At 50.3% G+C, this 14,149-nt stretch overlaps 6 protein-coding genes across 7 annotated transcripts; 3 read left to right on the forward strand and 3 right to left on the reverse strand.

Moving 5' to 3' along the window:
- Positions 1 to 411: 411 nt before the first annotated feature.
- TrAFT101_011068 (uncharacterized protein) lies at positions 412 to 784 on the reverse strand (the record flags this gene model as incomplete). The annotated part of the gene is made up of 3 exons (XM_024900999.2): positions 412 to 482; positions 550 to 634; positions 722 to 784. 3 exons carry the CDS (start codon positions 782 to 784, stop codon positions 412 to 414), a joined length of 219 nt encoding a protein of 72 aa, XP_024757017.2.
- A 1,552-nt stretch (positions 785 to 2,336) lies between these two features.
- TrAFT101_011069 (uncharacterized protein) lies at positions 2,337 to 4,042 on the forward strand. The gene is made up of 2 exons (XM_024903811.2): positions 2,337 to 3,962; positions 4,023 to 4,042. The coding sequence occupies exon 1, from the start codon at positions 2,782 to 2,784 to the stop codon at positions 3,577 to 3,579; it is 798 nt and encodes a 265-aa protein (XP_024757018.1). The 5' UTR covers positions 2,337 to 2,781; the 3' UTR covers positions 3,580 to 3,962; positions 4,023 to 4,042.
- Positions 4,043 to 4,156: 114 nt separating this feature from the next.
- Positions 4,157 to 8,054, forward strand: TrAFT101_011071 (uncharacterized protein). The gene is made up of 5 exons (XM_024907004.2): positions 4,157 to 5,138; positions 5,321 to 5,782; positions 5,859 to 6,757; positions 6,829 to 7,024; positions 7,090 to 8,054. Exons 1-5 carry the CDS (start codon positions 4,977 to 4,979, stop codon positions 7,468 to 7,470), a joined length of 2,100 nt encoding a protein of 699 aa, XP_024757019.2. The 5' UTR covers positions 4,157 to 4,976; the 3' UTR covers positions 7,471 to 8,054.
- On the reverse strand, positions 4,252 to 4,565 carry TrAFT101_011070 (uncharacterized protein; the record flags this gene model as incomplete). Its single annotated transcript, XM_066129138.1, has 1 exon — positions 4,252 to 4,565. Exon 1 carries the CDS (start codon positions 4,489 to 4,491, stop codon positions 4,252 to 4,254), a length of 240 nt encoding a protein of 79 aa, XP_065985268.1. The 5' UTR covers positions 4,492 to 4,565.
- Positions 8,055 to 8,474: 420 nt separating the features above from the next.
- On the forward strand, positions 8,475 to 11,166 carry TrAFT101_011072 (uncharacterized protein). 2 transcript variants are annotated; one of them, XM_066129139.1, is made up of 4 exons: positions 8,475 to 8,699; positions 9,768 to 9,871; positions 9,942 to 10,043; positions 10,117 to 11,166. In XM_066129139.1, exons 1-4 carry the CDS (start codon positions 8,694 to 8,696, stop codon positions 10,985 to 10,987), a joined length of 1,083 nt encoding a protein of 360 aa, XP_065985269.1. In that variant the 5' UTR covers positions 8,475 to 8,693; the 3' UTR covers positions 10,988 to 11,166. The 2 variants fall into 2 exon arrangements, with proteins under 2 accessions (XP_065985269.1, XP_024757021.1); XM_024901006.2 differs by having other exon boundaries at positions 8,475 to 9,871.
- TrAFT101_011073 (uncharacterized protein) lies at positions 11,122 to 13,953 on the reverse strand. Its single transcript, XM_024902780.2, has 5 exons — positions 13,589 to 13,953; positions 13,179 to 13,491; positions 12,537 to 13,128; positions 11,573 to 12,482; positions 11,122 to 11,519 (listed from the first exon to the last, which is right to left on the reverse strand). The coding sequence occupies exons 1-5, from the start codon at positions 13,824 to 13,826 to the stop codon at positions 11,245 to 11,247; spliced, it is 2,328 nt and encodes a 775-aa protein (XP_024757022.2). The 5' UTR covers positions 13,827 to 13,953; the 3' UTR covers positions 11,122 to 11,244.
- Positions 13,954 to 14,149: the final 196 nt, after the last annotated feature.

Raw genomic sequence — 14,149 nt, forward strand, 5'->3', positions numbered from 1 at the left:
GATGGCAAACTTAAAATGCCAATAGCTGCAGTAGGAAGAGTAAGAAGATGCTGTCGGCTAGCACCTATTGGTTTTCCATGCAAACTTTAGTTTCAATATATGACGAAGGGTTTACGACTGAAACGAGCTGCTGCGCCCCTGTAAACTATAAACCGCGGAGTCAGCAGGAACAGCAACGTGTACATTCAAGCTCGTGATCACTGGCATCGCGACAGCAGTGACAAACATCAATTTCGCTGTGTATTCGTGGCTACTCAAAGATATCCCCCCTTCTCCTTTTTACGTAGATTGTCCCAAAAATGCGCCGTGTTGTAAATTTCCAAGTCGCGCCAAGTTTCGCCGTACCATTGTTGCCGTGCCAGTGGGAATATCGCATGTAGCATCCATCGCTGAATTGCCTCCCAAGTCCCTTTATTTCTTGATTTTCGCCTCCATCTTCGCCTTCAGCGCTTCTGCTTCCTTTTCCGCTCTTTTCTTGTCGGCTGTTGGCAATTAGAGATACGTTAGCTTAGTTCGCGCAAAAGAGGCATGTTCCCATTGCAAACTGACCCTCCATTTGTTTCTGTCGCATCTTCTCGGCGTCACTCAAGCCTTGCTTCGCCATCTCGGAGCCAGATTTGGCGTTGCCGCCTTTCTATGGTAAACGTTAGCCTTTTTGTGTTCCCCCCGTCTCACGCTTCCATTCTTGCGAGAAAGCATCGCGAGCGCGATTTCAGCTTACCTTGGCGGCCTCCTTCTTGGCATTCTTGGCTCGAGCCAACTCACGTTGATTTCCGCGGGTCATGGTGGCGCCGGTGGGAGCTGCTTCTCGTACACAATGGAACAGGGTGAAGATGGATGAAGGTGATGCTTTGGCTTGCACCGATCTGCGTGGGCCTTAAAAAGCCGTGGCGGCAAGGGCCAATCAACGAAGGCTATTAGCTTGCTGGGCCTCGCGGATAAGCACCGATGCACTGCACTAGCAGATCGGTGGTCCTTTGCGGCTTCAAGTTCTAGATTCAGAGCCACGAGAAGGTCCTCCCTTGATTGCCTGCCTTGATTGCTTGCCTTGTCTCCCTCCATAAGTGACGATGTTTTGGGCCTTTTAAGGGCTGGATATGCAGGGATGTCCGCATTCGACGCCGTGTCCCGGCAATGGATGGCGATGACCCGGGCTCTCGGTGTAAGACTCGGCGGCTATTAAGGTACCCGCGCTCATGTAAATACTAGGTAGTAAGGCAGGTACCTGAGTAAGCCACTGCCGGGCGCGGATATCAGGCGTATCATCCGCATTCTCAGGACTGGAATGCCGCGCCGAACTCGTAGGTCTTCCATTGACAAACACGAAATGCTTTCGGAGTATCTGGAGGGCCTATTTGGCTATTTATATCGTAGTAAGAATTCATCTCAGTGTTCAACAGAGAGTTGATGTGACGTGAACGATTCTCAGGCCAACAGCGCAGAGTCGACGAGCTCAACACATGTGAGACATTGGATATTCTGTAGCACTTTGTAGAATATCGAATAATAAAAGCGCGGTAGAAGCTTATTTTTAGCCACCTTTGCTCCGTGAACGAGTATATGGAGGGCAAAATATATCTTTTTGGTCGCGCTCTCATTATCAACTGTTACTCACAATTATAACAGTGATGTACATGTACATGTGCTGCTCAGTATTTTTGCCTGCGTTCATAGTTTAAGTACGTCCCCGCAGCAGTGCTTTGGCGCCACTCTCCAACGCTTTGCTGAAACACCTTGCAAGCCGTTATAGCCAATCAACCCTCTTCACAGCCCTGGCCTTGAGATCAAACCACAGACTCCCAGCTAATGGCCCGTTTCTGGGCCACTTGCCGCCGCAGCGTTATTGGTCTTGATCAAACGATGGCATCATCTCAACATGAGCCGATGCTACTGTGCGCCAGCCTTTGGCCTGGCTGCTTTCTCTGACAGGTCTAAATCAGGAGCTCTTGAGCTTCAGCTGTTGCGATTCTGGCGCAAGCGCGGCCAGACATCGAGGCCGGATTGCTAATGAAACAAGCTGCTCTCGGCGCGGCTAGCTGGCCGTTCTATTTTGGCATCTGGTCTGCTGAAAATGATCTTGGGCAAACGATTGGCCTTGGAGGCTGCCAAATGTTTGGCACACGCCGTGAAGGAGAGTAGAGACGCGGGTTGCAGGCCGCATGCTTCCCCATGGAGCTGGCCATGTATCGGAAGAGCGCTGCTTTTGTTAGCTGCTGTCTGTTTCAGCTGCGAGGTTTGGTCTTTGCTGTCCTGTAGGTGAGGGCGGCAAATCGTGGTGGATTGGGTGTGTAGTCTTCCATATTAAAGAAGTGCTGAGCCTCTCCTCAGATCGCCCGCCGTTTCCCCTCTCAGCGTATTTTTTTTTCTTATTATTGTCCATCTCTTGTGTTTTTCTTTTCTATTGTCTTTGCGAACAATTGTTTGTTGAACGGTATTGAAGTTGCTTCCCAATCGTTGAACAGCAGCTCTCGCTTTCTTTCACCCTGCCACTTCTCTTCTACTCTCCTTTCTACGTAAGCTTCGTCGCCTTCGTCGCCGCTGGGCTGGTTCCCTCATTTTCTCTGCATCAACTAGATCTTTTTCCGTTGTCAAGATTATACGATTCGAATACGTTATCTGGGTCTCCCTATATATATATTTTTTCCTTTTCTCTTTCACACTCATTCACTAGCGGGCGGTGCTTGCTTCCGAGAGGATTACCAACTACTACTTCAAGCAACCCTCATCTATAGCACTCATTTTGCAATTTTGTGCAATTTTTTTTCTTTCTAAAAGTTTATCATGGCTGGCTTCATGAACTCGTCAGCTATTCGGGGCGCTGGACTGGTCATTCTCCAGGCCCTCCGTGTCGCTACCGTCATCACTCTCTTGACTGCCGGAGCGGCTTGCTGGATTCTAATCATCAACGTCCAAAAGAGTAAGCCGTACTTCATTTTTGAGTGCTTCACGCTCTTCTTCGTCTCGGTTTTCTGCTCCTTGCTCGTCGTCTCGGAACTGGCTTTTGCGGAATTCATCAAGATCTACCTACGTCGCATGTGGCCTGTCTTGTCCGACCACCACGGGCTTAGTTGGCTGGGCATCGGCATGATTATCATCGGCTGCAACCTCTTGGGAATGCTCAACCACGACCTGAACATGTCTTCTGCCCTCTCCTCACTGGTGCTCGCTGCAGGTATCCTGTCCTTTATTTTCGGCTTCCTCAACTTCATCTGTTCGTTCATCTGGTGTGACAGAAAAGAGGGCATCACGTCTCGCGACATTCGTGCAAACGGCTCGCTGGCGCGGTCTCAGCGCCCATACTCCGAATACGGCGGCAGCAGCAAGTCGTCTTCCATTCGAAACGAGAAGACGAGGAGCCGATTTATGTTTTGGAAAAACGAAAAAGACGAAGAATATATGACAGGCCAGCCTGAGAGTCGCCCTCCCTACATCATCACTCATCACGTTCGTGATATCGAAGCTCAGAGCGATAGCCCCATTATCCCGGGCCTGAAGCGTCCTGATACGGCTTTGCACCCAATGAACAGCCGCAGCAGCCGCAGCAGTCGGTATTCTGAGGCGAACATGTCTCGCTTTTGATCGCTGGATAGGCTCTGAGTCTAAAGCATCTGACTCTTTCAGTAAAAAGAGGGTGAAAAAAAAAATGGATGATCCTCGCAATGGCCGAGATGGTTCGCCGATGGGATGAATTGCATGGATCAGGGGCGTTGAGGACTGGAATAAATGCAGGTTCATAATATCGGAATACCCCAAAGTGGGCAGGGAATTGCCTTTTTGTTTTGTTTGTGTTTACGTATTTTTTCTTCTTCTCTAGATTGCTCTAGCAATGATTCAATTCGAACCCCCAACAATGAGAAACAACATACGTGTACCTAGGCAGCACCTTGGTAGTCGTTATGCGAGCTTCATCTTCACGTGAATACGTGTATTCTTAGGTACCTAAGCATGCTAGATGGCCCAAGGTAAGTCGTGTAGACACGTGAGCAACGGAAGAAGTAAGTGGCAATAACTTTTGCAATTAGTTGTTCCCTGCTGTCCCTATCCGATTTCCTTTCATCTACTTCATCTATTCACATCAACCTCTCAGCATTGTTCGCTTGATTGCTTTGGGGCCTTTGCCGAATTATCGCCTAGGCTCGAATGGCCCGTGCAACGCTTGATTACCTAATACCAATAGTAGCTGACACATCACGTGATCCAGATTAGCCATTCAACTCTGACCAGCTGCTCTGTTTGCTGATCCAACGCTTTTCATTTTCCCTTTTCCATGGTAGCTCTGGCGACCTGAAGCGGCTCATCTCGACGGTGTAGGGTTTCTTCCTGTAGGAGGGAGCCAGACTGCGGCATTCGAATCTTCTCTCTTTCCAAGCGGACCATCTTGTCATTACTCCCCTTTCCGGTTCCGACGTCCTTTGTCTTGAAGCGAGATCGAATCTTGTCTATTCTGCCGGCATCCTTTTGCGACGACGACGCGGCATTCGAGGCGATCATTGAAAGTAGCTGTTCCCACAATACATCCCATATACGCGGCACAGACCACAGGCGGTCATTCTAGCGTAGGCGTGCCTGCGGGTATAGTGTTTGAATATCGCAGCGAGTGAAAGAGGTTGCGTCAAGAGGAACGCTGAAGAGGGCTTTACAAAGGTTCAATACGATAGCTTGTGGCTGAGTTTAGAGTTATTGAGGACGGCGAAGGCCAGGAAAAGTACATCTTGGAATATACTTCGCCTCTTCTTGAAACGTGCGGTCATTGTGTCTGGTTCCTTTTGTTCGTTGCCTACGCGGATTTTAGCTTTCTAATTACTCAAAGCGGTGGAGACGTTTTCTATTGCTTGTTTGTTTATGTCCTTGGGATCTTGGGCAACTATTATTGCTCCTTTTTATTATCCTGGCCATATCTGACTGTCAACATCTCTATTTCTTCTTCTCTCTCTCCCCTTAAACTATTATTTGAGCCATCGACAGAACAATTCAAAATGTCGTCTGATGGCGATGAGGTGGCGGAGGATTACCGTCTTGCCCTCGAGGATCTCTCCTCTAATATGCGTTTTGAGATCAGCAACTTGACAGTAATTGCCAGAGAGAATACAGAGCATGCTTTGGCTATCGCAGAGGTTCTGCAGCAGCACATTCTGAAGGTAGGATGCTAGCATTTCCTAAAATACTTCCTTGGGAGAAGAACCGTTTGACACGATGGAATCTTTTCCTTGTTATTTCTTTCTTTCTTTCTTCCTTTCTTTCTTTCTTTTTTTTTTTTCATCAATTAATGCTATCCTTTTCTATTCCCCTGTTGGATATTCAAATGCTCATTCGTAACTAGGCACCGCCAAATAAGAAACTGCCAGCCTTATATGTAATGGACTCAATCGTCAAGAATGTTGGCACTCCATATACGCTATACTTCGGTCGAACTCTGTTCAAGATATTCATGGAGTCATATGCGGTGGTTGATCATGGCGTGCGCAGAAAGATGGAGGAGATGCTCAAAACATGGAAAGATCCTGTTCCTGGATCAATGGATACGCGCCCCGTCTTTTCACACGAATTGGTGCGGCCGATTGAGAATGCTCTTATGAAGGCCCGAGCAGCAAGCATGCCCCAACAGGCACAGAGCGCCATACCAGGCAGACCTCGATCAGCAATGTTCCCTCATCGGAACACACCGACGCCGCCTGGAATGCGTGGATACCCTGGCCCGGCTGGGAACTTTCCACCACAGCCTCATCCTTTCGCCAACGGAGGGCATCCCGGCGAGCCGGTCGCTGGCTATCCCGGACAGCAGGTGAGTTTGTCCATTTCTTCAAAATCATGTCCCTCTTCTGTGTATTTGGCATTTATTCTGACACGTCTGTGTATAGCCTGCTCCTTATCCCCCACCATCTACTTTGGCCCCTTACAATTCGACCCCAGCTTCCTTCCCCCAAGCCGCCCAAGGACCATACGGCTCAGGATTGCCTCTGCCGTCTGGAATAAGCGTAGAGACCTTGAGCAGTGACATTCAAAATTTGATTGTTGCGATGAGGGCCGAGTTCTCGCAGAATCCGCATGATAGCGGAGCTCAGAGCAGGTTAAAGGCTCTGTTGGATCTCCAGAGCGTTGTACAACACTCAAATCTGCCACCAGATCAGCTTGAGCTCATTAAAAACAAAGTAACAGAACTTGCTGCCGTGACAATTAGGGCCACTCTCGGCCATAGCTCTGCAAACTCTACCCCTATCCCAGCACCAGCGGTGCCGCCGGCTATGGCGCTTTCCGTGCATCCTCCCTCTACCTCTGTAACCCCGTCACCGGTTCCGGCGGCCCAGTCCGCTGTGCCGGTGACTCTTGATTCATTGCTTGGGAAAGGGGCGATGGCAGCTTTGCTGAGTATGCAGTCGAGCAACTCTCAGCAGAACACAACACCTAAGCCTCCGTTCGCTGGCGTCCCTATACGGTCGCCGCAGATGAATCATAACGAGCCACCCAAGGCAGCTGCAGCACCAGCACCACCACCATCCATGCCCGCGGCTCCAGCCTCGAGTGCCTCTTCCTTATTAGATCAGCTCCGAGCTGCGGGTATGCTCCCACCCGCAACACCTACCAATGTTCCAGCTCCCAACCAGGCACCGGCTGTTCCGGTAATGCCGCCTTCTATATTTCCTTCGGGCCTACCAGCGAGCATCGCCAGCCTACTAGCGGCCCATAAGCCAGATTCTGGCCGATCCAGTGCAGATAGCCTGGCCAGCTCTACTGGCCTGGATTTCGCTATAAAGAAACAGTAAGTTGGCTTTCTATACGTCCTTTTTAATTTTTGATCATGATGCATTTTACTGACATAATACGACATAGATTTCGTCCCGAGTCTATTGCTGCGTTATATGACGATCTAGGACCTCCGTGTACGCAGTGCGGCAGACGGTTTAGGACTGACGAAGAAGGAAGAAGAAAGAAGACGGCTCATATGGATTGGCACTTTCAAGTGCACCAGCGGAGCACAGAGGCCGAAAAACGAGGCACTCATCGGAGCTGGTACGTTGACCAGCAGGTAAGTCTACTATGCCCCCAAATTCCTACTGGTTCAAGGAAAGCAAAATCTGACTTGTAATACAGGACTGGCTCAAAGCCCGGGAAGCTGTTGACGCGATACATGATGTGTCTTCCAAGGAGGAGTCGGCTCAAGCCTCTAAGGATTCGGAGGGACCAAAGTATATCCTCGTACCAGATCCAAGCAGCGGCATTAACAATGTTTGCCCAATCTGTCAGGAACGATTTGAGAACAAGTGGCTCGATACGGTCCAAGAATGGGTATGGCTCGATACAATCTTGGTGGGCAACCGGGCATATCACGCCTCATGCCGTGCTGAGGCGACGAGGGATCGAGAGTCTACACCCGTCCAATCACGGCGCACTCCGGAACCGGTGCTGGGAAAGAGAAAAGCAGAGACGGGTCTTGCGTCTCCAAAGATTAGAGTGCAGAAGCCGTTTATGTAACGACATGAGCATATTGTTGATTTAGCGAAAGACGAAGCGTTGTTTGGGAGGCAATTTGGCTATGGTATGCAATTCTACAATGGTCACGGGTTTCTATGGACGATTGGGAGAAGATGGGCATGGAAAAGAAAAAGCAACATACATGGACTGGCGTTTGGATGCATTGAGAAATCGACAATCTATCTTTGTCCGCGGATGGTTTGAGTCCAGTTCAACTGAGACACTTGCAGAGTCTAGTGCCGATCGATTACAAGGGTTATAAAGCGTGCGTGGCGACGAAACATGAGACAGACACACGGCTTGTTTTATTGATGCTTCCTGATTTTATCTTTCTGGATGACGCTGGGTGAGGGTGAGACATCTGTGTGGATGAGAGTGAGGATGAATTTTAATATAGAGATACATGCTTATTAAGAGCAGCCATGTAATAGCGAATACTAATAGGAGTTTCAGATTCCCCCAAAAAGGTTGAAAGGCACTGTGAAGTTTCATTTTGTGGTTTCAGCGGTTGATTGTTGGGAGGACGTGGAAGAAGGAGATATTTTAGGTACATGCAAGGCGATGAATCAATTAATTGATGTGCGTGCTCTGCCTGATTGAATATAACATTCTTTCAGCTTCTAAAGCTCAAAGTTGTACAAGGATGCTGCCTGTATGCATGTATTCTCGGTGACTGGAAATGCCATCGCCAGCTGGCACAACGCAAAGCAGCCGTCTTATGAAGCTGAACTCGACGGATATCCTGCCGTGAAATGTCACCAAATGGACGACGCCCCCAACTTTAGCGTCCAGCCGCAGCTGTGAAAAAGCAAGCAACGGCCCCCAGCGGCACAGCGCTCCAGCGAGCTCCAGCAGGCCCTTTCTAGCGGCCTTAGCGCACTGCCGCCTGTGGAGAGCCCCCAGCACCCCAGCTGAAGCTCCCGCCAGCCACTAAAGCGTGCTTACCTACTCACCGGAATCCATCCCCGCTGGCCTCACTTGTCGATCCGTCAATCATCTCCAGCAATGCGGCTGTAACCACTCCAGAGACTCCCACCCCCTGCGAAATCCGCTTCCCACCCTGCAAGACGACACGCGACGACGACGCGAAGGGCCACTGGACGCCGTGAGAGTTTCCGTCTCCAATTCGCCGGACGAGCTGCATTGGTTGAGCTGGGCGGCCTCGTCACACTGACCGTCGATTGGCCGGCGCTTTCGTCCCTTGTTTCTGGCTTCATCGCACCATGGAGGTGAGCAGTCCGACGTCCTTTGCGCCTTTTTATATGCCTTGCTTCAATCCCAGCTGCATGCTGTGTGTCTCGATAAGCGCCTTGTCACACGCGCAAGAGGCAGGGCTTTGCTCCAGTGAGCTGCTTCTGTGTGTCACCCACATGCTTCCTTATTTTCTTTTTTCTGATAGCGAACCAGAGAGCGCTGCCTAGCCCTGTTCGCTGTTCTCAAGTCTTTTTTTTTTCTTTTCTTTTTTTGTCCCTCTAAATTTTCGCCCCCTTGGCCCAGTCTGGACTCGCAGGGAGCAGGCAGACGTCTGATGGCCTGAGACCCCCTTTGGCTCGTGACCTGGTGCCCTTTTTGACGGAGAGACATTAGCATGCAGAGAGACGGCTGCTGCTCGAGTGGGCACCGCGGAGGGACATGGTTCATGGTTTGACTCGCTTGGGCTGCGCTGGTTGAGTTGGGCAGCGGGCAGAGGAGCAGCGAAGCACGTGTGACGACGCAGACGACGTGATGGCTCGTGTCACCTTGATGCCTGATTTGCGCCGCATCGTGGTCGGACGAGGTGAAGCCTTGGCCTTGGCCCTTTCGTCGCCGGCGGCCGGGCTCAGGGCGCAGTGGCTTGTGCCGACTTGTGCGTGTGTGCTGGGGGCAAGCCGCGGGCTGCGCCAAAAGCAACATCGGTGAGGGCAGGGTGCATATAGCTGCTGCTGCCATATGAGAGTGAGGACAGAGCTCAAGTGAGCCTTGAGAGCCGTCATCTCGGCCGGAAATTACTGCAGAGCAAGGGCGTTTCACGCACCCTCTTTCTCTTTGCCTGATATAACACGATATGACATGATATGAGAAGAGCAAACACATCTTTCTTTCACAAGCGTGGGATAAAGAGCGCCCTCAAATCCTGAAGCTGCAGAGCATCAGACGCGCCATCAGGAGAAGCAGCATCTACAATGTCTCTCAGCCCTCCCATCTATGATTCGCCTGCGGAGAGGCAGCTCGCTGAGCTCAATGCCCTTAGTCGCTCTCCCGTTCGTTCCGGTGTGATGAGTCCAGCCAGGCTAAAACTTCAACTTCTTTATGAGCAGAGCAACCAAGAACCGATAAAAAAGGGCACGCTGAGGCCTGCGGACCCGGCTGGCGGCGCGTTTGAGAAGGGAAAGCCGCGATTGCTGTTGATGGGACAGAGACGGTGAGTCGATTTGCGCGAAGTCGAAGATGCAATCCAGCTGCGGATTTACTGACGGTTACGCATTTGATAGGAGCGGAAAGTCATCTATTTCCAGTGTGGTTTTCCACAAGCTCGCACCTAATGAGACGCTATTTCTCGAATCAACCGCACGGATACAAAAGGATACCATGTCGTGAGTTTTCTTCCTCTTCTATTTTATTCTTCTTTGAGTCATTGTTTCCCTCGGCTAATCATGTCAACACAAGATCCTTTATGGACTTCCAAATTTGGGACTTTCCTGGCCAGATAGACGTCTACGATAACCCCAGCTTCGATATGGATGCCATCTTTGGTGGACTCGGCGCTTTGATCTGGGTCATCGATGCTCAGGACGATTATCTCGAGGCCGTCGCTCGTCTCAACGTCACCATTCTTGCACTCCAACGATCATATCCTAACATCAATATCGAAGTGTTTATCCACAAAGTAGATGGTTTATCAGACGACTATAAGCTCGATATTCAGAGAGACATCACTATTCGCATTCAAGATGAACTATCCGACCATGGATTTGAGAACGCTCCCGTTACTTTCCACCTTACTTCAATCTATAACCACTCCATCTTCGAGGCCTTCAGCAAGGTCATCCAAAAGCTTATCCCTCGGCTCGGAACACTGGAGTCAATGCTGACAAACCTCTGCCGAACATGCCGCTTCGAAAAGGCCTACCTCTTCGACGTGCTGTCCAAGATTTACATTGCTACTGATTCCGCGACGGCAGACATGGCCAGCTACGAGATCTGCAGCGACTACATAGACGTCATTATCGACATCACCGAAATTTACGGCACGTGGCAGCGAAGTGACGATGGCCGCAAACGTCTCGAGGGCGAGCCGTGGAATGCAAAGTTGGAGGACCAGGTGGGCTGCTCGACGGCAGAGAGCTGCCTTGTCTTGCACGATAGCCACAAGCCCATCATGCTGCGCGAAGTCGATCGGTATCTCGCGCTGGTGGCGATTATGACGGATGATTCGTATGATCGGATGCCGTTGGTGAATATGAATGTCGAGGCGGTAGTCGAAGGGCTGACGGAGTTTTTTGACATCACAAAACCAAAGATTAATGTTGCGGGCTAGATGGAGACTGTGACAGGTGTTTTGTGTATTACAGGGATAGGCGTTTGTTGGCAAATAATTTTTTCTCTCTTCTCTTCTCTTTTGGAAGCAGAGAACTGTTTATAGCTGTATGGTAGATGATTTTTAACCGAATATTGTGGTTAATTAGTTTTATTCATTTTTTAAAAATTGCATTCCTTCTACTATAAATCTGTATCTCTCTCTCTCTCTCAATAGCGTGGTCTAATTCCAAAATTAGCCTAACAAATGGTGATACATTATCCATCGGAAGGTATTTTATAAGTCTTCCATGTTGTGCGATTACTGCCCAGAAGACAGATTCGCGCAGGCAATTCCCCTCTAACGTCGCTTCTATCATGAGCTTCCATACGGATGGGCCGAAGTACCTGGTGGTTGGCTGGAAAATGATAGGTTGTAAAGATGTCGGCTGATGTTGAGGACGAAATCTGGCCGGGATTTGCAGCATCGTAAAGGCTATATGAGAGCAAAGATTCGTCTTGGGTGGGGATGAGGATGATTGAAGGAGGATTGTCTGTGAAGTGTTAGTAGATGAACAATCTTTTAGGTGGACAAAATGAAACGTACTGCTCTCGGTACAGAATACCACAAGGGTTTTGTCATTGAGGAATTTCAGATCGGCGAGTGATCGGGAACCAAGATCGACAACGCAGGCCATGACTGGCTTATTATCACTGATTCCGTTTGTTATCGCCATGTCCATCCGAAATAAATGCACTTTGCTTGGATCCTGCTGCGAGGCCAGCGCAGTGAATACAGCTCCGCTTCTCTTGCTGGAGCCGTACATTTTCATGTCCATCTTGGTGATAGGTTTTCCGATAGATAGCTTGACTGGCCTGCCGAAGCGGACGCTGCGCCTCTTTGCTTCGGCGATGCTGCTAAAGATCTTGTTTGACCATGTCGAGGCGTAGTTGACCAGGAAATCGACGTGTGGGAGGGCTTTCATGCCGGGCTGGCCAGCTTCGTGCTTCTTTAACTGCTTGTCCAAGACGTCTAGCAGTGTTGGGCCGTCATCTATGAAATCCCAGTCGGAATCGTAGTCCTCTTTGGCAATCTCATTGAGGAAGATGTCGAGAGGACTATTTGTTAGGTAGCGCTCAATGTAGGTCAGCACTTTTGTGTGGTCCATCATAGCCTCCTTGTCTGTGAGTTCTTCAACGCCCGTGCCAGGTCCTCCCAGCTGGTCGATTTGGAAACGAAGCCACGCTGAAAAGGCGGAGAAATGCTGGAGCTCGTCCATCGTATGGATGAGGACCTTGTGTCCGACCAGGGTGAGACAGCTGATAGTGTCAAGAACGCGGTTGAGATGGGGGATGGATAGGCCGATATCTTCACGGTCGCTATAAAAGCGGGCGAGACCGCGGAGGCGGCTGAGGATGACGGAGCAGCGTTCGAGAGCTGGAAGGAAATACTGATGAACGAGGCTACGAAGGCCTTCTAGGCCAGATACCACTGCCTTGTCCCAGCGTTTGTGGCCCTGAAGCTATTCATTAGCCTATGAAAATGATTCAAGATGTATTGAGATGCGTACCCGCTCTGCTAGGCTGTCGACGAGCCATTCCTTTACAGGAGCATAAGCGTGGCCAGTCAAGGCCGTGTGAAACAGGGCAGAGACGATTTCTCTCGGCCCACTGTTCATCTCTTCCAAGTCACCCTGCACACTGCGGAGGAAGCGAGCCGGAAGTTCTCTTGCGTTTTTCCACTCAACCTGCATATGAAGGGATATCTGCTTTAGGTACCGTAGTAGTGCTTGGATGGTGGTGAGTTTGGAGGATAAAAGCGACAAATTGATGGGGGAAAAGGAGAGAAATGGGAGATCCATAGGAACAAGATGGAGTTCTCGAGGCTCGTTTTGCTTTTCTGCGTAGAGGAGAGAATGTGTTGATGTTCGTGGGTGAGCTGCATGGTGTATCACATGCATCGCACTGGACGGTGCTGACGCTGGCGAGTCTAGTAGTGGCTGTGGAAACGTGCCAATGATGAAAGAGTCGTAGATGCTGAGTTGTATTTTGCCATCGCTGGTCCCCACAATCATCACGTTGACTTGGTCATACGTGTCTCGCTTAGGAGTTCGGAAGAGAAAGTCGATGCCGCTGCGCAGAGTGAAGACGGTAGCATCCTCGCTGTTCCAATGTTAGGATGGCACAAATCAATCTGAGAGAACAAAGCTCACCCTGCACCAGCACTACTCGTTGGCAGGGGGCTAATTCTGGGCAACGCCGTTTCAACTTCTAGAAATGTGAGTTCTTGAGGCAGATCAAGATGCGTCTTGGCGCCCGGCTCGGTCCAGCCCTTGGTAACTTCGTCTCCAAGCCTGTGAGCAATTGCTCCATCTGCCTTGCTGGCGATAATGGCAGTGGACCAGCCAATATGGGTGATTGTGGCCTCAGCCTTGTCGCAGACTGGAAGATGATGGGCAGCCTTGTTGTTCTCCAAGCCCATGAGCCGCACAACGCCGTCACTCCAGCCCAGCGACAGGAATTGGCCTGTAGTTTTCACCAGGAAATACCGTTAGCATATATAGGTACATATACTGAGATGTACAAGAATAGGTATATACGCTTATACAAGGCCCATACTTACCATCGGGCCTCCATGTCACTGCGCACACCTCGGGCGCTTTCTCTCCCGGAGAAGCAACCTGGTGGATTTTAGAGACAACCTGATCCAGCGGCCGGTATACAAGCACGCTTCTATCGTCTTGGTCCCAGGTGGCCGCCAAATCGAGAGTCGGACAGCCGATGGGGAAGCGTCCTCCAGGCGGAGTTTTGGACTGGAGCTCCGTTTCGCCCAGAAGCTCCAGCTCCTTCACCTGTGCCATTTCTGCGGCTCAGACCATTCCCATAAATGAGCATTTGTATATGGGCTTCAAGGATCCGGTGAAGAGGAGGGCATTTCTGCAAACGCGAGGCGCTTTGTTTGGGGGTTGCAGGTGCCAGCCATGATGTAGGCGTGGCTCGGCGCGCCTTGAATTTTTGGTATGCATCTTGAGGGAGAATCCTGATTTTATAAGTTGTTGTGATAGCAGTCCAAGCACATACGACCATAGGTAGTGGAAAACTCGGGGTCCCGTCTGCTCCCCCATAGATAAGCCACTAACCGGCAGATTAGTAGTTGGGTGGGTGACCACCAGCGAACACCGGC

This window comes from Trichoderma asperellum, chromosome 7, assembly GCF_020647865.1.
Source record: "Trichoderma asperellum chromosome 7, complete sequence".
NCBI lineage: Eukaryota > Fungi > Ascomycota > Sordariomycetes > Hypocreales > Hypocreaceae > Trichoderma > Trichoderma asperellum.